Consider the following 23654-nt stretch of genomic DNA (forward strand, 5'->3'; position numbering starts at 1 on the left):
GTGAGGAATTGATACAGAAAGTAAAGGGGAAAATTGTATATCTTTTTATTGTACATTTGTTTGTCAATATTGGTCTGAAAGTGGCCAACCCGTTTAAGGAATACAAAGAATTGGAGGAAGTGGTGAAAGGTCCTCTTAAAAGTTCATTAAACTAAATTTCTCTTTTTACATGTAAGCTCCTTCTCCAGAACTGGACAGTCAACACAAGGACAAGATCTCCAAAAATTAAGGAACAGGAAGAAGACCTTTTTATAATCTTAGAAACAAGAAACAAAAACTGTTATATTTCAGCAAGTATCCTGAACAGCTGGAGAAAAAAATATTATAGAGGAAGTACGAGCTTTTGGATACATTTTAGTAGTCTGACTGTGCCATCTGTCACGCATCAGCAAAAATCCTCTTTGTTCGGTGATGTTTTTAAGTTGGTTTTGTAGAAAAAAAATAACAAAAAAACAAAAACAAAACAGATTTTATTGGTGCGACGTTCTCCGTATCTGGAACTGGAATGCCATAAAATGTGAAGCATGAGATATGTGTGGTTATTAGTTTTATGGGAGCCGCACAAGATGAGGGTGTCATTGACCTGGACACCAAGTGAAAATCTCAGATAAATGACGTCTTAAAGATCATCAGATATTAGACATTGAAAGCGGGATTAAGGAGCAATTCACACTTGTCTTCTTTGTTAAAGGGGTGACTTGGAACAACCAGTGTTGAAACCGAGAAGGTTTAAAATAAAAAAATAAAGCATACTCACCTATCCCTGACTCTGTTATCAATGCCTGGATGCCGGAAGTCCTCAGCCTCACATGGCCACTGAGACCAATGAATGGCCTTAGAAGATGCTGGAGAAGGACCGGTTGTCCGATGTCACTAGTTCCATGCCAGTTCCGAGGCCACTGATTGGTCTCAGCAGTCGTGTGAAGCTGAGGACTTTCAGTATCCAGGCACTGACACGAAACCAAACACACACTGGTGGCAGTCACTGGAGCACCATGTACAGGGGAGTATGCTTGATTTTTAATTTAACGCCTCCATTAGCGTAAAATAATTCCATTGAATAATTAGTCTTAGGCTGAGGTCTCACGTTGCAGAAGCACAATTTACTTTGTTGCAGATTTTGCTGCATTTTTTGAAGCCAAAGCCAAAAATAACTACAAAAGGAGTGGGAAATACATAGGGAGTACTTACTGTATATATTCGAGTATAAGTCGACCTGAATATAAGCCGACCCACCTAATTTTACCACAAAAAATGGGGAAAACTTATTGTCTCGAGTATAAGCCGAGGGGGGGGGGGGGAAATGCATGACATTCTGTTTGTGCTCATGTTAATCCTAGCTGGTTTCAGGACTATATGCTAATATCCCAGATGTCACGTGGTCTGGGATATTACCATATAGGCCCAAAGCCTGTGGTAGTAGTAATAGCCTGTTACTGCTAGCACAGGCTTTGGACCTGTATTGCAACAGGCTGCTACTGCTACCATAAGGCTTTGGGCCTGTATGATAATGCCCCAGACGTCTGGGGCATTATCATGCAAATCCACTCCTGGCTTTGGCTCAAAAAACCACCACAAAATCTGTAACAAAAAAAGTTGCGTTTCCACAACATGGGGCCTCAGCCTTAAAGGGATTCTACCATTAAAATCAAATTTTTTCTCATTGACACGTAGGAATAGCCTTAAGAAAGTCTATTCTTCTCCTACCTTTAGATGTCTTCTCCGCGCCACCGTTCGGTATAAATCCAGGTTTTCGTCAGTATACAAATGAGTTCTCTCGCAGCACTGGGGGCATCCCCAATGCTGTGAGAGAACTCGCAGTGAGTAAGGGGCCATTTTCTTGTAGCCTGTGGCATGCGCAGTGGGCTCTGCCCGAGGCCTAGAAATTTGACCGCCAACGCCGGAAGAAGACGCGTGAAGAGGCTGTTCCTGAAGAAGATGGAGGCAGTGCTGGAGAGTTCTCTCACAGTATTGGGGACACCCCCAGTGCTGTTTGAGCACTGGGACCCACCCCCAGTGCTGCGAGAGAACTCATTTGCATACCGACAGATTATATACCGAACGGTGGCGCGGAGAAGACATCTAAAGGTAGGAGAAGAATAGCCTTTCTTAAGGCTATTCCGACGTGTCAACGAGAAAAATTTGATTTTAATGGTAGAATCCCTTTAACGGGTTTTTCCAGTTCCGATAGCATTTTTTTATACTAAGGACCTATCCACAGGATCTGATCAATGTGGGTTCAACATTCAGGCTCTGCACCAATCAGTTGATCTTGCAACCTAAGTCTCTGGAGACTACTGCTGCGAACAGGGCTAGACGCAAATGTATTCAAGTAATAGTCATAAAGCTGCAGCCCCGTCTACTGTCTAGTGGAGGCGCCGTAGAATTGTAGCTCTGTGTCCTTTGGATGCGATTCCACCACAGTAACTGGATCACAAACCATCTCCACTTACACTAACAGTCAGGTTATTCCAGGTGATATCTGACGTGGTTATATTTTCGTCATTCCAATATCGCAGTGTCTCATTACTAGGGTTACTGGGCTCCGCACAACTGCATCTAAAAAAGACACAAGACAGAGGAAAGATCTTTGGGAGATAGTCAGACCCTGGTGCGGAGGTAAAACACTTTCTAGCTGCTTCTAACACTTTTACGTATCTGAATTGATTCGCTCAAACTAAACCTTACATAGTAAAAAACAGTAACATACTGCGGCGAGCAGAGCTGGGAGTAATGTGCTGCAGTGTGACATATGTTCTGCTTGTTTTATTTTGGGTTTTCATTACTCCGGGGCTATTAATTATACCCATATACCATATCACATGACCTTGTAATCACACAACATATTTCCCAAAGCACATGATGAACTACTAATAAGAGCATTTCTAATTATCAAAACTGTAGAAAAAAATCCAAAATTAGATTAGATTATGGAAATTTACTAAAGTCTGAACTGAAAACCTGTAATATAGTCCCTGGAATATTAACATATACGTGGATTTTGTCAGAGTACCAATGCTCTGGGATACTTCATGTATACGTGTAGGTGCTAGAGATGAGCGAGTAGTATTCGATTGAGTAGGTATTCGATAGAATACTACGGTATTCGAAATACTCGTACTCGATTAAATACTACTAGCTATTCGCAGTAAATATTCAATTGAGAACCAGCGTTGATTGGCCGAATGCCAACTTTAGAACATAAGTAATGAAAATAAGGGAACAATAGAGGTTAATGTAGTATAATCTGCTAGGACAATGAAACTAACTTTAGAACATACCTCTAAACCATCCTGGATTCAGTGGGACAGTCCCAGATGTCAGATGTAGAGATGAGCGAGTAGTACTCGATCGAGTAGGTATTCGATCGAATACTACTGTATTCGAAATACTCGTACTCGATCGAGTACCACTCGCTATTCGAATGTAAAAGTTCGATGCAGAACCAGCATTGATTGGCCGAATGCTATACAGTCGGCCAATCAACGCTGGTTCTTCTCCTACCTTTAGAAGTCTTCTCTGTGCAGCTTCCCCGCTGGCGTCTTCCGGCTCTTCATTCACTCTGCCAGGCAATGGGCCTGGGCACAGCCGACTGCGCATGTCTGCTTGTAGTGCGGGCATGCGCAGTCGGCTCTGCCCAGGCCCGATGCCTGGCAGAGTGAATTCAGAGCCGGAAGATGCCGCGGGGACGCTGCACGGAGAAGACTGCACGGAGGATCCAGCCCGACCCTCACTCTTGGACTTGGTAAGTATAATTTAATCGAATGTTGCCTACCCCTGAAACAAGCATTTTCCCCCCATAGACTATAATAGGGTTCGATATTCGATTCGAGTAGTCGAATATTGAGGGGCTACTCGAAACGAATATCGAACCTTGAACATTTTACTGTTCGCTCATCTCTAGTCAGATGCTGTCCCATTTCCCTAGATGGTAGGGGAAAGTTTGGGTTGTCCAGGTCCAGATCTGTATCTGGAGCACACAGATAGAACTAAGTACAATGGTGAAACATGAAGCTGTCTGCGCAAGACTCCACCATTCAACCACCATCTCTGCTCCTGGCAACTAGGGTGCAGACAGGGGTGGTATAGTGACGTCACTACATTGTGCCTGCCGCATCCAAGCTGCTGGTTGCAGAGACTGGTGTGGAATGGAGGGGAATGGGACAAGGGGGTAGTACTTTTCTCTTGTAGTATTTGTTCTTTTTACTGTGGGGATCACAAGGAAGGGCATTATTTATACTGTGTGGGGGCCACAATGAGGGGTATTATTTATACTTTGTTCCTATTATTTTACATTATCGCAGTTCAGACTTTAATAAATCTGTCCCTTGTGCATGGGGGGGCCATTGTTTTCAGTGATAACAGGTCAGTGATTTTTGGGGTACTTATTAAATGATGAACTAGGTCTATGAAATGGACAGATTTATACTACAGGCCTCTAAAAACCTCTCCCTCCCTCTGGAATACGTAACTTAGAGGAAAAAGATTCTGTACTTACGAATACTGTGTTAGTAGTTCCAAATTATTATTCATGTTGATTGGATAGTTCTCACCTAGATGAAACAGCTTTTCTAAGGCCTCGTAAATGAAAATGATGCAGATGAGCGCCGCAAACGCTTCCTCAGTAAACCGTGTAATGTAACACACCAGGGAACTGGCATCGGTGGCCACCAGGACTATACAATTAAAAGCCGTCCAGAGACCTATGCTTGCCCTTAGCGAGAGGTACGAAAGCCCATATTCCCTAAGAGAAGAATGAAAGATAAAATGAGAACGTAACTTTACGAGATAAGTAGATAGATAGATAGATAGATAGATAGATAGATATGAGATAGATAGATAGATAGATAGATAGATAGATAGATAGATAGATAGATAAAGTTTTATCACTTACTTGCAAAATTTGAACAGGATCTTTTCAAACACCAGCACTGGTCCCGTACTGCCCAAAATGGTGAGAGGTTGTCCACCAAACAGAGAAAATGCTATCCCTGTCATTGAGGCTCCAAACAACGACTCTATTGCACTCTGGGAAGAGTACAAAGAAGCACATAAAGGATCATTGGTCAAATGTACAGGCAGAACATTGATGGATCAGAAAGAAAACCATAGAAGGTACAACACCTACTATACGACCTTCAGTCGCCTCTCCGAGAAGACCACCAAATGTGATGACGGGGGACATACATGCACAATACAGGAACAGAAATGACGCTAAACACTGCAAGCTAAAAGCATCCCTGAAGTCACTCCAGAAGAAAGGAGCTTTCCTCTTGACATCTAGGACCAAACCTCCAAAGAACCTGGAATGAAGAGAAAAAACATAGGAACTAGGGTTGAGCGATCGGGAAAGATCAGATCCCGATTAGCGATTGAGCAAATTTCACGATCGCGATCAGGATTGTGATCGGCTGGAAAATGATCGGAAATCGGATTTTAAAATCGATCCCGAAATCTCAAGATCGGCTCAACCCTAATAGGAGCTGAACAGTCTGTCAATTTCATGAGCAAGACCAACCTCTTATCTGTCTCTACATTAACATATATGGTGACCTCTACTGGCTTACCTATAGATGTAAGGCAGCAATTTATCTTCTATCTCATGGCTAGATGATACATTTTTTTTCATGGCTTAGAGACCCTTTAAGAAATGAAAGGGGTAATCCTATCTAATAAAATGGTAGTATACTGTTGGGATGTAGTATAATTTGTTGATCAGTTTGGGTTAGACTTCTGGGACCCCCAACGATCATGAGAGTAAAAGGGCTTACAGCACCAATTCAGCGGCCCCAACACAGTCTTTCTGGGGACCATTACTGTGTCTTATTTAAATAGGCTCGTATAGATTTAGAATCCTGGTCACATGACAACTCATGATTCCATCCTACAAGACATTTGTTCCATCAGGTTTCCTATATAGTTTAACATGATAAGTAACCAACCTTCCAGTCCTCTGTAGCTCAGGCCCACTGTGACCCCCATGGTCTTCTGGATCCCCTAGTGCGGCTGTCCCATTAGGCACACCAGGAGTTTTTCTCTTTTCCTAAATGGAATTGCAAAGGGATAAGTTTGATTTTCGGGAGGTCTGATTCAGTCAAGAGCGTTGGAGTCCAGGAGTTTCCCTTAGCAAAAAGTAGATCACTGTGTTTATTTTACATAATACAGGCAAGCGAAATCGCTGTCCCTAAAGGGAAAAGCATCTGCCCCTGTACCCCGTACTGTATCTCTGTGTGATTCTAAACTCATATGACGGATCCTGTGAATACTTAAAGGGGTTGTCCTATCTCAAGGATCCTATCTATACTGCTAGCTTATGTGGATTTAATACTTTCCCTAAATACATTGCTTCATCAAAACTGTTTTGTTTGGATGTTATCTTAGATTATTCACTTCACATTGTTTACACTGCGTTTCCATAACCACAGACCTGGGGTGATCTTATTTCTCTGCCCAGGACAAGTGACGTAGCTCCCTGCTCTCAGATAGGGGAGGGGGAGCTGAGTGCTCGGAGCAGCTTGTATTTCTGGGCTGTTTATCTCTCTCTTCAAGTTATCAATTGGATTTTGCTGATAAGGGCTGAGACAGGGAGTCTGTTACCTCTGTATGTAACACAGGCCTAAAACTGAGTTTATTGCAAGCTGACTCTTGTTCCTGTAGCATGTAAATTTGGGATTCTCATCACCTATCAAATCCAGCTCTGCTACATCAGCTTCATATCGTGCATCTTTCAGTAATACTGTGCTAATTTATGTACAACCATCCCTCATTACTGACTGCAAACATGCACTGCTATGAAGAGAGATAGCAGAGCTGGCTTTGTCTGGGAGACAGCAAGTGAAACCCCGCCCACCAATGTACCGAGATAACCAGGAAGTGAACAGAGCAGACAGCATGCAGGTTGGTTAACCCGCCAGTTGGAAATCCCCCTTTAACATATCACTAGATCAATATTCATAAAACAATACTGTGATGTGTCGAGCACCACCGTCTTTAGTACCACTGCTCCTTCCATCAGGTCACCTGGGGTGCCAGTAGGTGGAGCCCCACAATCTAATACTAATCACCTCTTCAAAGATATGTTCACAAGTCACAGATTTCAACATATCACATCTGATGTGAGTTCTGACACTCAGATTTCTGCAGTGGATTTGCATTTGATGTGTCATGTGACCTCGTGAAGATTTGCCACAAAATCTGCCATTTTTCTGTGAGATTTCCAAGAAGAATAAACTGCTCATAACATGATCTTCATCTCACTTTCCCCTTAAAAGTAAGTATCCTTGTTCAGCCTGGTGAAATCGCGGAGACAACTATTGGCAAAATGGGCCAACAGCAATCTGATGTGTATGGCAGTACATCTTTGCAGTGGTCATTTCCAGCGTTGAAAGGGTTCATGACAACGATGGAAGGTTTTTGCACCGATTTTCTGATATCAATATGAAAAAAACAGCCCAAATATCATGTAAAAGTTCTTAAAATACTTGACTCACTTGCGATGGGACATTTTTTGGTGGTTCAATGCGGATTGATGGATCCCATTCCCCCGGAGGAAGAACGGTCACCTGGTCAAGAAATTCATCGATTCCGGAGACCAAATCATTCCGATCTTTAGCTTTGTATGCAACATCATGAAATACCTGTTGCAGAAAAATAGAAAATTCAGAATTTACAGATGGATGGGATAGAAATAAAAAAAAATACTCAACAATAGTCATAGAAAAGTTTTAACAGCAAAAAAAAAAAGGATTGGGATTCATGCTGCAACTGAGGTGACGGAGGTCTCACCTGTAGGGCACCACCATTTAGAGCAGGGGTAGGGAACCTTCGGCTCTCCAGGTGCTGTGAAACTACAACTCCCAACATGCTCCATTCACTTCCATGGGAGTTCCAAGAACAGCAAAGCATGCATGCTGGGAGTTGTAGTTTTGCAACAGCTGGAGAGCGGTACGTTCCCTACCCCTGATTTAGAGTATCATGGCTGTCTTATAGCAAGGTACTCCTGCTGCTACCTGTACAATGAGGTGCAATGCAAAGACTCAAAGCTGTAGCGGGCCTGCAGAGTAATCCCCGGGGGTACCACACTCAATAACACCTCATTTTTCAGGAAACATTGCAGAATTGCCCAGTGGATATTTGCCAAATAGCACCGGGCCCATGTCTACCATGAAGAGAAAGCATAGCAGCTTTATTCAGTAAGAGGAAGGTGCAAGCCTGAAAAAGGCTTTGTTTCACAACACACAGCCGCTGGAGCCGGAGTCCGTGTATCGGTGTTTTTTAATGGAATCGATAGAGCTGTATGATTGACGGAGCGGCTGAGAGGCCGATGATACTTGTGTCTATATAGAAGACTCATGTGTGCACTAGAAACCTGCGGCAAGCAAAGAGTTACAGACTCCATTATGAGAGTTACTAATAGTCCTCGGCCTTGGTGCCGTCGTTCTCCTGTGGATTTGGGAATACGCGGCGTCATTTATTATTAATGAGGATGATTCTTAATGTATTTACAGCGGAGTGCGGCGCCTCATATCGCCTTAAATCCTTTCATATTGCCTAATATCACCTTATATCTCCTCAAATCACATTGCCTTGTATCACCTCATATTGCCTTATTTCACCTCACATCGTCTCATATTGCCCCACATCGCCCCATGTCTCCTCATATCGCCTCACATGGCCTCATATCACCTCATATTGCCCCATAAAGCCTAATATTGCTTCACATCACCTCATATCACCTAATATAGATCCATATTGCTTCATATTGCCCCATATCTCTTCATATCACCTCATATCACCTTTTATTGCCTTATATCACCTCACATCGTCTCATATTTCCCCACATTGCCCCATCTCCTCATATTGGCCTCATATTACCCCACAATGCCTAATATTGCTTCACATCACCTCATATCACTTCACATCGCCTAATATAGATCCACATCACCTCATATTGCCCCATATCTCTTCATATCACCTCACAGGGCCTCATTCACCTCATATTGCCCCACATTGCCTAATATTACTTCACATCAACTCATAATGCCTAACATAGCCCCCCATCACCTCACATTGTCCCATATCTCCTCATATCACCTCACATTACCTCATATTGTCCCATATCTCCTTATATCACCTCACTTCACCTTACATCACCTCACAGGGCCTCATATAATTTCCTATCGCCTCATATCCGCAGAACCATCGATTTATTTCCTCACATTCCTCATATCACCTCACAGGGCCTCATATCACCTCATATTGCCCCACATTGCCTAATATTGCTTCACATCACCTGATATAGCCCCAAATCACCTCACGTTGTCCCATATCTCCTCATATCACCTCACGTCACCTCACATTGCCCCATATCTCCTACATGTCGGGTTTAGCTGTCCACTTGAAAAGTCGGACATCTTTGGGAACGGACACTTAAGGACACCCACGGACAGTAAAAGAACGCACCCAATCTCCGTTTAAATCAATGCAAAATGTCACGGACACAGCTACTGTCTGCTGCTAATGTCCGCGCAAGATTTTGAACAGACATTAGCAGCGGACACTAGCTGTCGGACATCGACGGTAGTGTGAACGCCCCCTAAGACCTTATCCATACATCTGATAATGGGGTCCCCTACTCAACAAACCCCTCTTTTAGCCTAGAATTAAGGCTTCGTCCCTGGCACAGTCCAAGTGACTTTGAGTTACACGGTCACCTTGTAATACTGCATTTGAACAGTAGTGGTCGCTGCAGAAAAACAATATCTGAGTAATAATCACCTCGTCTGTCATCAACGTAGCAATGGAGCGTCCGATCTCATGATATTGCTGTCCCTTTCCCAGTGGCCCCAGGAGTATGAACAAAAATCTGCAGAAAAGGCAAGGACAAGACCAAGACAACAATTAAAACAACCTGAAATTGTAGCGAGTCGGGGTTATTGGGAAAAGCATATGGTATAAAGAAGTTACATGGAAAATGGAAACAGTCAGCAAGCTGCTCATGGATCTGGTTAGTCCTCAAGGTACACCAGTGTATTGTACATAGTCACGGCTCAGCTCAGATCAGGTTCTGTGCAAGACAAGATATACACTTATTTTATATTAAAAACTTATTTGGCCATTTCTGTATTAATTATGTGCTAATGACGGGTAGACGTTTATTATTAGAATATATATTCATAAAAAGATCCATCCGTGTTGTGCATGCTTGTCGATGGTTTCCAGGCAGTAATATATTCTTCTAGGTTACATAATGTATGCAATATATCCCAGTTGAGTAGGGTTGAGCTGATCTTGAGGTTCCAGAATCGATTTTAAAATCCGATTTCCGATCATTTTCCAGCCGATCGCCGATCTGGATCCCGATCGCTCAATCCTAGCCAATGCTTCTCTATGGGAAAGGTCACTTTTAGGCTTGAACAGATCTTGAGATTTCAAAATCCGATTTCCGATCATTTTCCAGCCGATTGTGATCATGAAATTTGCTCGATCGTCGATCGAGATCCGATCTTTCCCGATCCCTATCGTTCAACCCTACAATTGAGCCATCTAGGAGTTGGTGCTTCAAGCAACTAATGATAAAATCAGACACACAAATGTACTTCGCAAGTTAAGTAGAACACTGCAAAAGTTTTAGGCAAGGGAGGCTGGATGCATTCAGAAATAGATTAATTTGTGAAGTGAATGAAAAAAAGAGAAATGTAATATTTGGGGTGACCTTTGCCATCTTCTCGGTACAGACAGGTTTTGGCAGAACTGGGCAGGGAGGTTGTTCCCGCCGCCATCTTGGAGAACTAAGCCCAGATCTTCTATGAATGTAGGCTTGCTCCAATCCTTCTGTCTCTTCATGTCATCCCAGACAGACTGAAGGATATTGAGATCGGGGCTATATATGTGGGGGCCATATCATCACTTCCAGGTCTCCTCCTCCAAAGGGCAAAGGTCACCAAATATTGATGAGATTTACGTTTCTCTTTTCTCACTGCGAAGCATTTTTTCCAGACCTGTCTGAAACTTTTGCACAGTTCTCTCTCTCTCTAAATAGCTATTTAATACCTGGATGGAATGGGAACTTCTGTAAGGCCAGAAAGCAGGACTGCAGGAGAAAGCCGAACAAAAGCAACCACAGCGCGGTCTAAGAATTCCAGTTCGCCAACTAGGATGTTCGATGCTTCTGCGCCAGGAGGGATCTTTTTCATGAAATGTAAGTCAAACTAAATCGGGGTAGAAAAAGGACAAATTCAGTAAAAACGCATTCTATGTAACATCTCGAGTGTGTTACCCTAGAATCTTGGTGCGGGTTACGTTATGGTGACAGCCGACAACCCGTTTGCATCACTTTGCTTATCTTGTATCTCTATTACAGTCCTGAACTGCATTCACAATTCTGAAGGCTCAAGAGCTGAACTCTGAAGTTGACTTTCCTCCAGGATGAACATGTTCTGTAGTAAAGGTACGTGTAGACGTTTCTTAAGACTCTGCCAAGTATTGGGGGTGGTTTAGTTTGGCTCCACCATCTGACAACTCTGGTAAACACAATCTAATGTGTACTAAAAATATCAGCGACGAACCTGAACTCCATAATCCTCCGACATCATAAGAGACGCGTCAGTGATGTCATCCCCGCCAATAAGTATATAACAAAGTTCAAAAGGGCGTCCTGCGATGGATGAAGCAGACGCTGCAGTGACCGGATTCCCAGATACATTAGAAGAACGGACATTATGTTTAGAACATTCCGGCAGCCATCTGTTTACTTAGATACCCGCACACATTCTGTGTTAACATTTACAAGATTAGCCATGCAAATGTAGCTGGCATCTCCCCAGAGTTTGTGAATACGGCACCAGAGATTTCTGGATTTTGTCAAATATTTATACATTTGGTGTTCCAAAAAGATAAAACAATGTACACATAGCGGAGATAGACACAAACGTAAGAGTGAAAACTCCTCAAATGTATTACAAATTGGGATTGTTACAGAAATAAGGGAAGTGGATTGTGTCTGATACTGCAGCTCATCTCTATGTCATGTGAATGGAGCTGAGCTGTAATTTCAGAGGCTGCCTATGGAAAGGAGTGGCGCTATTCCTGGGGGAGGGAGTTAAGAGTGGCAATATTGCTTTTGGGGATAGGAGTGGTGCTATTTCTGGGGGGATAGGAGTTTGCTCTTCCTGGGGAATATAGGAGTGTTGATATTCCTGGGGGGATAGGAGTGGCACTATTCCTGGAGGAGGGATAAGAGTGATGCTATTCCTGGGGTGGATAGGAGTGGTGCTATTCCTAGGGGGGGTGAATAGGAGTGGTGCTATTCCTGGGGGGATTGGAGTGGTGCTATTCCTGAGGGAAATAGGAGTGGTCTGTTCCTAGGGGGAAATAGGTGTAGTGCTATTCCTAGGGGGGGAAGGGAATAGGAGTGGTGGTATTCCTGGGAGGATAGGAGTGGTGGTATTCCTGGGAGGATAGGAGTGGTGGTATTCCTGGGAGGATAGGAGTGGTGGTATTCCTGGGAGGATAGGAGTGGTGCTATTCCTGGGAGGATAGGAGTGGTGCTATTCCTGGGGGAGGAATAGGAGTGGCACTATTCCTGGAGAGATAGGAGTGGTGCTATTCCTGGGGGAGGGATAGGAGTGGTGCTATTCCTGGGGGAGGGATAGGAGTGGCACTATTCCTGGAGAGATAGGAGTGGTGCTATTCCTGGGGGAGGGATAGGAGTGGTGCTATTCCTGGGGGGATAGGAATGGTGCTATTCCTGGGGGAGGGATAGGAGTGGTGATATTCCTGGGGGAGGGATAGGAGTGGTGCTATTCTTGGGGGAGGATAGGAATGGTGCTATTCCTGGGGGAGGGATAGGAGTTGTGCTATTCTTGGGGAGATAGGAGTGGCGCTATTCCTGGGGGAGGGATAGGAGTGGTGCTATTCTTGGGGGAGGATAGGAGTGGTGCTATTCCTGGGGGGGGATTAGGAATGGTGCTATTCCTGGGGGAGGGATAGGAGTGGTGCTATTCCTGGGGGAGGGATAGGAGTGGTGCTATTCTTGGGGGAGGATAGGAATGGTGCTATTCCTGGGGGAGGGATAGGAGTGGTGCTATTCTTGGGGGAGGATAGGAATGGTGCTATTCCTGGGGGAGGGATAGGAGTGGTGCTATTCTTGGGGGAAGATAGGAGTGGTGCTATTCCTGGGGGGGGGGGGGGGATTAGGAATGGTGCTATTCCTGTGTCTGGCATTACAAATAAATAATTCTGCAATACCTACAATACCAGCTACAACCCATAGACGCATGTGGTGCTGTTTCAGGAACGGCTCATCCACGTCATGTATAACTCTTAGAGATGTCCGTGGCTCTTGAGATGAGAATGTCTTACATCTCGCTGATTTTCCTCGGATCACTCACCTTGGAGACATCTAAGGTGCTGTTTTCTCTGCTGACGTCATTCTTATTTTCGATGCAGGATGGGGCGGACTGCGGGGAGACGAGCTGACCTGCTAAAGGACAAAAGATGTTATTTTCCAATTTGTGGCACTGAAACCCTTTCATAAAAAGCCGTCTGCATAGAGATCAATGTTCCTTTATGTTCTGTGCTATAAAAATCTTACAGGGCGAGCACAAAGCACACAAGCAGCAAGAAACAAACAGCAGCTCAATCTCTGTTAACCTTTAACCTTACCTTAGTTAAAGGGGTCATTTGGGACTAAGACATTGATTTCAGAGGCCTCTTCACTACTTACCAAGCACAGCGCCATACATATTATTATGTGGCTGTGCTTGGTATTGTAGGTCACCTCCATTGATTTGAATCGGACTGAGCTATGGCGTGTCAGTGTGATAATTGAACATGATATCACTGGTCTGAGAGAAGTGGAGTTCATACAAATACTTGAATATCCCTTTAAGGATTCCAAATTCCAAGTTCTTATAAAAACAAATTCAAGACAATATTGTAACATGCAATCAAAACCCCTGAAAAGTTGCAATTCAAAATACAACCACTGGGTGGCAGCACACACACATATATACTGTATATAGCGCAGACATCTTGTGGCAGAATCATGTTGTTTTGAAAAGCTGCTCATTCTCAGAAGAACATGTGGACATTTCCAGCCAAGAGGAACAGTAAGGAAGGACATCTGTACAGTGTCGGACTGGAGCGCCAAATATTGATGGGATTTACATTTCTCTTTTCTTCAATCGTTTCATTTTGTTAATTGACAAAAATAAACTATTAACCCTTCTATTTCTGGAAGCATTCTTACTGTGCAGCATTTTACCCCCACATCTGCCTACACTACGTACACATTTCATATCTTTAAACGTTGTACTCTGTGCCTGTAGTAGACTATGTAACCACCAAGCTTGGCACCCATTTGTGCCTGGCCATTTTCTGTAGCTGCCAAGCTTAGTACCCAGTACTGTAACCATGAAGCATTGTATCTCGTGTTGGACTAAAGGTAATGACGTCTTCACCACTACGTGGGGGCCTCTTCACTGAGTCATTCTCAAGTGGGGCCACATCCTAGGGCCGTGATGGTGAACTTATGGCACAAGTGCCAGAGGTGGCATTCAGAGCCCTCTCTTTGGGCATCCATCCGTGGAAGAGATTATACTGTGTGGGGGCCACTGTGGAGCATATTATACTGTGTGGGGGCCACTGTGCAGCAGATTATACTGTGTGGGGGCCACTGTGGAGCCTATTGTACTGTGTGGGGACCACTGTGCAGCAAATTATACTGTGTGGGGCCCACTGTGCAGCAGATTATACTGTGTGGGGGCCACTATGCAGCAGATTATACTGTGTGGGGGCCACTGTGGAGCCTATTGTACTGTGTGGGGACCACTGTGCAGCAAATTATACTGTGTGGGGCCCACTGTGCAGCAGATTATACTGTGTGGGGGCCACTATGCAGCAGATTATACTGTGTGGGGACCACTGTGCAGCAGATTATACTGTGTGGGGACCACTGTGCAGCAGATTATACTGTGTGGGGACCACTGTGCAGCAGATTATACTGTGTGGGGACCACTGTGCAGCAGATTATACTGTGTGGGGACCACTGTGCAGCAGATTATACTGTGTGAGGACCACTGTGCAGCAGATTATACTGTGTGGGGACCACTGTGCAGCAGATTATACTGTGTGGGGACCACTGTGCAGCAGATTATACTGTGTGGGGACCACTGTGCAGCAGATTATACTGTGTGGAGGCCACTGTGCAGCAGATTATACTGTGTGGGGGCCACTGTGAAGCAGATTGTACTGTGTGGGGGTCACAGTGGAGCAGAAAGCTCTATAAAGCCCCATTCGTATGACCATATTTTGCAGGTCTGTAATTGTGTATCCGCACATTAAGGTTAAATTGCTGTGTTGGCACTTTGTGATAAATTAGCGGGTTTTGGGTTGCAGTTTGGGCACTCGGTCTCTAAAAGGTTCACCATCACTGTCCCAAGGTAAAGGGTCACAAACACAGAGTGGACTCTCTTAACACACTGATGTTCCTTGAAACCTCAATATTAGGGTAAATGAAGCTTGAGCTGGACATAGGGCTGGTTGAGAGGTGGAAGATGCTATTCCTGTCTCCATATTGAGTACCTAAGAGGTAGAAGTAGATAACGTCCCCTTTTAGGTGGCAGTGGGGTGTTCTACAGGTAGGGAACCACAAACTTGTTTTACTCTATTTTACATGACCTTTCATGGAGGTTTTAGGTGGTGTTCACAAAGAGTTGATGTTCTGAAATATCAGTAGCCTCGGGATTAGATTTTCCTATATATACTGTTACACATACGGGGGTCACATGTGCTCTATTCTTCATAATAGAAGCTCAAAATATCAATGAAATAGTTGACATAGACCAGACAAGATGACATAAGGCAGACAACAACAACATGACTTGTGTTCTCTATATGTTAAATTCAGGTTCAGATAGGTAGAGTATCCAAAACTAGAAAGTTTGTACATTCTTTTTTTAGATTACCATCAATATTATTATTTCAGTCCCCCAATTACTCTCCATTCCTATAGACCATAGTGAAGGCTGATAGTGTAGACCCAAAGTGTAGACCAATGGGACCAGATATCGACCACAGAAGTTACAAAAGCCTTTGGCTATCGCCATGTAACATTGCTGGACCCATCTCTACCGATCTGTCTCTGAAGAATGAAACATCTAGTTATTGGCATGCAATACACATATAGCAAGAGCCATCTAGAGTGCAAATGTGTAGTTTTTACACTACCTCAGAGGCCAAGGGGAGGAAGATGAGAGAGGAACAGAGATGAGATGAAGAGCCTGTTAGAGACACATACAACAAAGACAGAAGAACGATGAATGACAGAAGACATAACACATTACATACATGACCTGACAAGTTCTACTCTATAGGTCACGCCATGACATTATACCTATTACAGATCTATTTTTATATTACATTTTTGATATGATAAGATTAAGGTAAAGCTGACCCAGCAAGTCATCCAGGTAAATGCTAAATCCTGCCCTATTTGCCTTCACATCCCTACATGGCACATCCATAGTACAGACATGTCCTTCTTTTACTTTCCTCTTGGTTTCACATATCCCTAGATGAGCAACGCAAGATCATCGGCATCAAAGAAGAAAGGTTTACGCTATAGGTGTCTATAGGTGACCATCCGGTAGTGGTGAGCTACAATCTGTGTGTATTTTTGCTTTCATGTCGTGACAATTAGAGATGAGCGAGTACTGTTCGGATCAGCCGATCCGAACAGCACGCTCGCATAGAAATAAATGGACGTAGCCGGCACGCGGGGGGTTAAGCGGCCGGCCGCCGTCAACGCGGAAGTACCAGGTGTATCCATTCATTTCTATGGAGCGTGCTGTTCGGATCGCTCATCTCTAGTGACAATGTACTGTATTTGGAGCATAAAATGGAAGTCCTATATGAAAAAGGTAATGGTGGTCACAAAGTTGTGTCTGTATACAGTACTGTACAGAAGTTTTAAGCAAGAGTACAAAATTACTGCAAAGTAAAATAAAAGGGTTCATTGTTTTCAATGAAGATAAGAGAAATGTAAATCCCATCAATATTTGGTGTGACTTTTCCCCTTTGCCTTATTCTCCGTACGGAAAAGTTTTGGCAGAACTGGGCAGGGAGGTTGTTCCAGCCGCCATCTTGGAGAACTAAGCCCAGGTCTTCTGTGGATGTTGCTTACTCCAATCCGTCTGTCTCCTCATGTCATCCCAGACAGACTGGATGATGTTGAGATCAGGGCTATATCTGTGGCGGCCGTATCATCACTTGCCGGACTCCTCCTCCAAAGGGCAAAGGCCACACCAAATATTGATGGCATTTACGTTTCCATTTTTCATCATGCGCGTCGTAAAATATACTATTAACCCTTCAATTTCTGGAAGCATTCTTTCCGCACTCAATTTTTCCGCACATTTGCCTGACACTTATGCACATGAAGAATTAATAAACTTTAGAAGGGTTTTCCAGGAACTGACTGCTGAACTTTGTATCCTTACAAAACGCCATCAATATCTGAGAGGTATAGGTCCAACCCCCAGGACCCCCACAGATCAGCTGTTTGAAGAGATGGCCTCTTCACTGAATGCCACTGAATGTATGGTGGCTGAGGGTGATAGTATGATGTGACTGTCCCATGAAGAGGCCAGAGTGGTCACCTAAAGAGCTGATGTGTGGAGGCCCTTGGTGTCGGACCCCTATGATCTAATACTGATAATGACCAACCCTAAGGAGAGATTATCAATATGTAGCTCTCAGAAAACCCCTTTGATACAGACTAGGTTTAGATAAAGTTTCATGGGGAAGAAACTATGGAGATGGTGACTACATCTTGATTATTTTCACGCTAGGAGTTTCTTCAAGTCTTAAATATCAAAGGCTGTACTGGCCTGAGACAACTGAAGAGGGCGCTGCAGCCACAGGAGGCAAATCAAGACATAGTTTAGTGCGGCCTCAGGTAGTGGCTCTGCTATGTCCATGAACCGTTATGGCACTACATGAGAATTATGGGACTATAGTACTGTCTGTGCCGCCATACAGAGCCCCAGTGAGAATCTGTAGAACTTCATATTAGGTCTATGGAGAAACAGTATGGAAGTGGTCACCTACAAAAACGATCAGGATGCTGATCCTTAGCAAAGCCTATAATATTAGATCTGTGATAGTCCCACACCTGGCACCCCAACAGATCAGCTATAATCCTGGAGGTGGGTGTAGGTACTGCAGCACAGCCATATAGATTTTAATGGGGCAGTGGTAAAGCCCCGCAGCTACAGTCTGTATGGGGAGTGAGCTGTGTAAACAATACTAGGAATGGTACTATCTGTTGTACAGCTGATCTGTGGAGGTCCCACACAGATCTAATATTCAAATCCATGAATAGTAGAGACTGGATAACCCCTTTAAGTGTATTTTATTATGGAAATAGAACTTTGATCTATCTGTGATCCTTAGGTTTTATTAATACAAAGTTTCCTGTGCTTTATCCGCAGCGATCATTAACAAGAGGCGCGTACCCCAAGATATAATATCCGTCATCATTCAATGACCCGCTTGGCTGAGTATTCCCGTCCATCCATGTAGAGATGTAATGAAATCTAATACTAGAGACAGCAATAATACAATGTGTGACGTTCACCGGGGATGAGATTTCCAGATAAATCTCCTGTTCCTAAGACCTGATCTGATACCTCATCTTAGTTCTGCACGACCTCCCATTGTTTATGACGCAGGCTCCGCGTTATATCATGTCGGTGCGTTATAATGAGAGAGAATATAAATGGTTCAGTGGTTTATGGTGGACACGCCGCGGTCTTAGGACAACGACTTAGCACATTTATTACTCCTTGTTGTAAAGCACAAATGTGGAAGATAGATAGTAGCGCCTCCAATCAATAAACTGATCACTGCTGCTCTATGGAAAAACGTGGCAACAAGTATTCAATCTCCTGCAGCACCCTCACAGGTGAAATAAAGTATTACACGTTAAATACAATGGATGTGCCGGGCCCTCCATAGCGAGAGGCTGAATTCTGCTCTGGCTAATAGAAAAAGTTCCTCCTTCTATTAACTCAGGAATCCTTAATAGGTTGTTTGACAATGTGTTTTGTAAACCAGACGCCCTTCCCCCCGAGGGAGCACAAAATAATAAAGCAATTAAATAGCACCGTCATATCCAGCCGCACCGCGCTCCGTACACACATAATATTTGCCAATTATATCTGTAAGACGTCCTGGCAGCGATCGAGTCATTAATCTCATCACCTTGGGGAGACGGATTCTCCAACTCACCGAAGATTAATAAAAACATACAAAATGACACTAACTCCAAGGCAATCTCCGCCAACGAGGAAGATGGAAATTCTCGGAGTGTCGGGGGGGAGGTCGGAGTAAATTTAGTCTGTGCAATAAGCGGCAGGTGCAAAACGCAACGCACTGAAGAAAGGATGTATAACAGTGCGGGAAGGATGGGAACCTGACACGGGTGTCCTAAAATCTGCTCTAAGATTGAGGAAAAGACAAAGTATAGACGTTGTACCACCAGTGAGCAGCAGGTGGCGCTGCAGAGGAGCGATTAGACTGGAGCAGATTTCTTTATACACTGATATTCTAGTAGAAGGAAATATGGCAGTGGGTATTGGGGCTTATTATGTACGTAGCATTTCCATAGGTATAATTTACATGGTGCAAGTTACAAAAACACAAGCATTTCTGAAATCGCAGCATTTACGCTGCTGCTATTTTTCTGCAAGGTTTGGATGGGATTAACCAGAATCCTATCCACTTTGCAGGTATGTTGTGGAATTTTTTTTTTTTTTTTTAATGTAGATTGTGAGCCCCACATAGAGCTCACAATGTACATTTTTTTCCCTATCAGTATGTCTTTTTGGAATATGGGATGGAAATCCATGCAAACATGGGGAGAACATACAAACTCCTTGCAGATGGTTTTTTGCCCTTGGCAGGATTTGAACACCAGGACTTCAGCGCTGCAAGGCTGCAGTGCTAACCACTGAGCCACCGTGTGGCCCCTCGTTGCAGAAAAATTGAGGCGTTTACACTAAGGATCCCTAGAAGAGGTGAGGGAAGGAGAGTCCAACTATTCTTTATGTTTTACCCTCCATCTATTATACTCTGGGATCAGAAGCGATTGCACTTCCAAGTCTATCTGAACAAGTTTAGACCAAAACAAAGTGTTGATTCGTCTGAACCAAAGACAAAATGAAGGCTCGTCCGGCTCTACTCACAAGGTCTCCTTCTTTGCTCTGTTCTTCACACAATCACCTCCAAGACGTCTCCCGCGTGTCCGCCATACTCTGGAACTCACTACCACGATATATAAGACTGCTCCCCACAATCACAACCCACTACCGCCACCATCTGAACATCTTCTACCCCCACCAATGGTCTCCATCACTGGGTCAGAGTCCTCTTTCCAGTTGGTCATGCTGTCATGTCTATTATCCTCGGAACATATCAAGCCATGATCTGTAAGATCCTATTATTTGTGTCCTCAGAGTAACCGTATTCTTTTACTTTTCCCTCAATTGAATGACTCATTTTTCTTTGCACATTAGCATCGTACCCTGAGAGCACAACCCATCGTTCATCATTGTAATAGCTTGATTCAGCGCGGTGACCTGTAGATCAATCCTGCTGGGGGCGCCGTGACGTTTCATTGCTGCTAATCAGATTTAAGAAAATGTCATCATCTCATTCACTTTGTATAATGTGGACGGAAATGCCACAGGACAGTAATGGAGGGCAACGTGATGTCATGTGATACATGAGCGGCTTAGATACATGTATCCACAGTAAGTGCTAAAGCTCCGTCCATTATAATGCATAGGATACAAAGCGGACTGTAAAACATAACAATGGCCTCATCTCCCCTTCTTGACCATCAATATAAGAAAACGATTTTCTGACTTAATTATTATTTTTAATGTTATTTGAGATGAGATCCTACAAGAAACAATTCATTTTACTGGAGAAAAAGCTTCTCAAACGCCGAAGCTAAAAATAAAGCGGGATGTGCCAGAACAGAAATGCGCTGAAAATGTCAATTTGTCTTTACATTTACATATAAAATCCCTGCAAAAGCTAAAAAGGATCATTGTCTATAATTATAGCAAAGCTTAGCAAAGAGTGGAGTTACTAATGTGAGTGTGTAGTAGCGGCGGTATTATTAATGTGATCATATAGTAATGGTAGTAATAATATGAACCTGTAGTAACGGTGGTATTAATAATGTGATCGTGTAGTGACGGTGGTATTAATAGTGGGAGCCTGTAGTAATGGTGGTAATAAATAATATGATCGTGTAGTAACGGTGGTAATAATATGATCTTATAGTAACGGTGGTATTAATAATGTGATTGTGTAGTAATGGTGGTATTAATAATGTGAGCGTGTAGTAATGGTGGTATTAACAATGTGATCCTGTAGTAACGGTGGTATTAATAATGTGATCATATAGTAACGGTGGTATTAATAATGTGATCATATAGTAACAGTAGTATTAATAATGTGATCATATAGTAACGGTAGTATTAATAATGTGATCATGTAGTAACGGTAGTATTAATAATGTGATCATGTAGTAACGGTGGTATTAATAATGTGATTGTGTAGTAATGGTGGTATTAATAATGTGATTGTGTAGTAATGGTGGTATTAATAATGTGATTGTGTAGTAATGGTGGTATTAATAATGTGATCCTGTAGTAACGGTGGTATTAATAATGTGATTGTGTAGTAATGGTGGTATTAATAATGTGATCCTGTAGTAACGGTGGTATTAATAATGTGATCATATAGTAACGGTAGTATTAATAATGTGATCATGTAGTAACGGTAGTATTAATAATGTGATCATGTAGTAACGGTGGTATTAATAATGTGATCATGTAGTAACGGTGGTATTAATAATGTGATCATGTAGTAATTGTGGTATTAATAATGTGATCATGTAGTAACGGTGGTATTAATAATGTGATTGTGTAGTAACGGTGGTATTAATAATGTGATTGTGTAGTAACGGTGGTATTAATAATGTGATTGTGTAGTAACGGTGGTATTAATAATGTGATTGTGTAGTAATGGTGTTATTAATAATGTGATTGTGTAGTAATGGTGGTATTAATAATTTGATCATGTAGTAATGGTGTTATTAATAATGTGATTGTGTAGTAACGGTGGTATTAATAATGTGATTGTGTAGTAACGGTGGTATTAATAATGTGATTGTGTAGTAACGGTGTTATTAATAATGTGATTGTGTAGTAATTGTGGTATTAATAATGTGATCCTGTGATAATGTCTCCACCAAGGCAGGATCCCCTCTTCACAGTGACCTCAGTAAACTCTCCTCTATAACATGCAGTCGCACTAATAAGACATATGGACAAGATAAGTGAATGTGGCTTTGTGGAGAGGATGGTCCATGACAGTGGCGGATTGTCCTATCAATGTGACATTACTACAAATTGTGGAACCAGCACAGCAGGTCAGCACACAGGGAAGAACAGAAAAAAAAACATCTCTGCGGTGAATATATACTTAACCCCCTTAGATGGAAACACAGAACCCCTGATCTGGTGCACGACTTAATGCCTTTAGCAAATCACAGCGTCATTGATACAAAGCCAAGGACTGACGCCTTCGCCCACACACAAGGAGCGCGCCATGTCGCAGCGCTTGTTTTTCCAGTTATTAGCTCGATACTCCTGATGATTTTTTAAGTTGTTCGCCCTTTAAATTGTTCTTACATTCAGAATATAAAAGAAATCAGATGATAACAAAGAATTGGGAAATTATTATGTTCAATGTTTTATACTTAAACAAGTTGTCTAGACGTGAATAGCCTACTGTATCACTAGGATTCAGTACAATCCAGATCCCATGGGTGGCGGTCTGACCGCTGTGACCCTTGACAATCATTAGAACAAAGTGCCGGCAGCCAAACACAGTCATCTCCTGTTGTGTCTGCTTGACTTGTTCCAGAAGCCACAGGATAACAAATGATTATCATGGACAGACCAGGCCATGACCAGAGAGGTTGATGGGAGATGACGCAGCACAGTGCACCCGCGAGCAGCACTCACTGACACCTTACACTACACCAGGACACTTAGACCGGATCTACTGTACGCAATTCATTACCAAAACACACCAGTATAACATCTATGTCCAACTATTGCAGCACTAGACATGGCATGTCCTGGCTCTAGAGCATCAAAGTGGATGCGTCAGATGACTATGAGACTATGACCGTGATAGGTCTATTCTCCAACAAGTCGAAACATCACAAAATGACTGGCTCGCTCGGCTAATGGGAATGATCAAACAATACGGTGGACTCCTAGTTGGGAGTCTGCTATATTCACGAGGAGGGCATTCCTCTGTTATCCCTGACCCCTCTCTACAGTCAGTCAATGAGTAGGACCGCCCACTGGACTCTTAAGCACAAAATGTACAGAAATTTAAGGGATGAATTAAACTATACTAAAAACAATTTTATATATATATATATATATATATATATATATATATATATATATATATATATATGCTCAGCTCCTCCTGCTCCATATATCATGCTGCTGGCAGATTGGACAACAAGGTCACTCTAAAGTGTAACTCCAGCTATA

General features: G+C 43.0%; 1 protein-coding gene across 6 annotated transcripts in view; it reads right to left on the reverse strand.

Moving 5' to 3' along the window:
• SLC4A10 (solute carrier family 4 member 10) overlaps nucleotides 1-23654 on the reverse strand; it is a 143577-nt gene that overhangs the window by 31512 nt on the left and 88411 nt on the right. For 5 of the 6 annotated variants that reach the window (XM_075284470.1, XM_075284465.1, XM_075284469.1 and 2 more), the window contains exons 7-15: nucleotides 13392-13483; nucleotides 11053-11210; nucleotides 9778-9865; nucleotides 7491-7637; nucleotides 5943-6043; nucleotides 5129-5303; nucleotides 4895-5028; nucleotides 4499-4744; nucleotides 2454-2559 (exon numbers count right to left, since the gene is read on the reverse strand). In XM_075284470.1, coding sequence (XP_075140571.1) covers nucleotides 2454-2559; nucleotides 4499-4744; nucleotides 4895-5028; nucleotides 5129-5303; nucleotides 5943-6043; nucleotides 7491-7637; nucleotides 9778-9865; nucleotides 11053-11210; nucleotides 13392-13483 — 1247 coding nt within the window. The remainder of the gene's footprint in view (nucleotides 1-2453; nucleotides 2560-4498; nucleotides 4745-4894; nucleotides 5029-5128; nucleotides 5304-5942; nucleotides 6044-7490; nucleotides 7638-9777; nucleotides 9866-11052; nucleotides 11211-13391; nucleotides 13484-23654) is intronic. The other variant, XM_075284467.1, reaches the window with a different exon arrangement.

This window comes from Leptodactylus fuscus, chromosome 8 (genome assembly GCF_031893055.1).
Source record: "Leptodactylus fuscus isolate aLepFus1 chromosome 8, aLepFus1.hap2, whole genome shotgun sequence".
Taxonomy (NCBI): Eukaryota; Metazoa; Chordata; class Amphibia; order Anura; family Leptodactylidae; genus Leptodactylus; species Leptodactylus fuscus.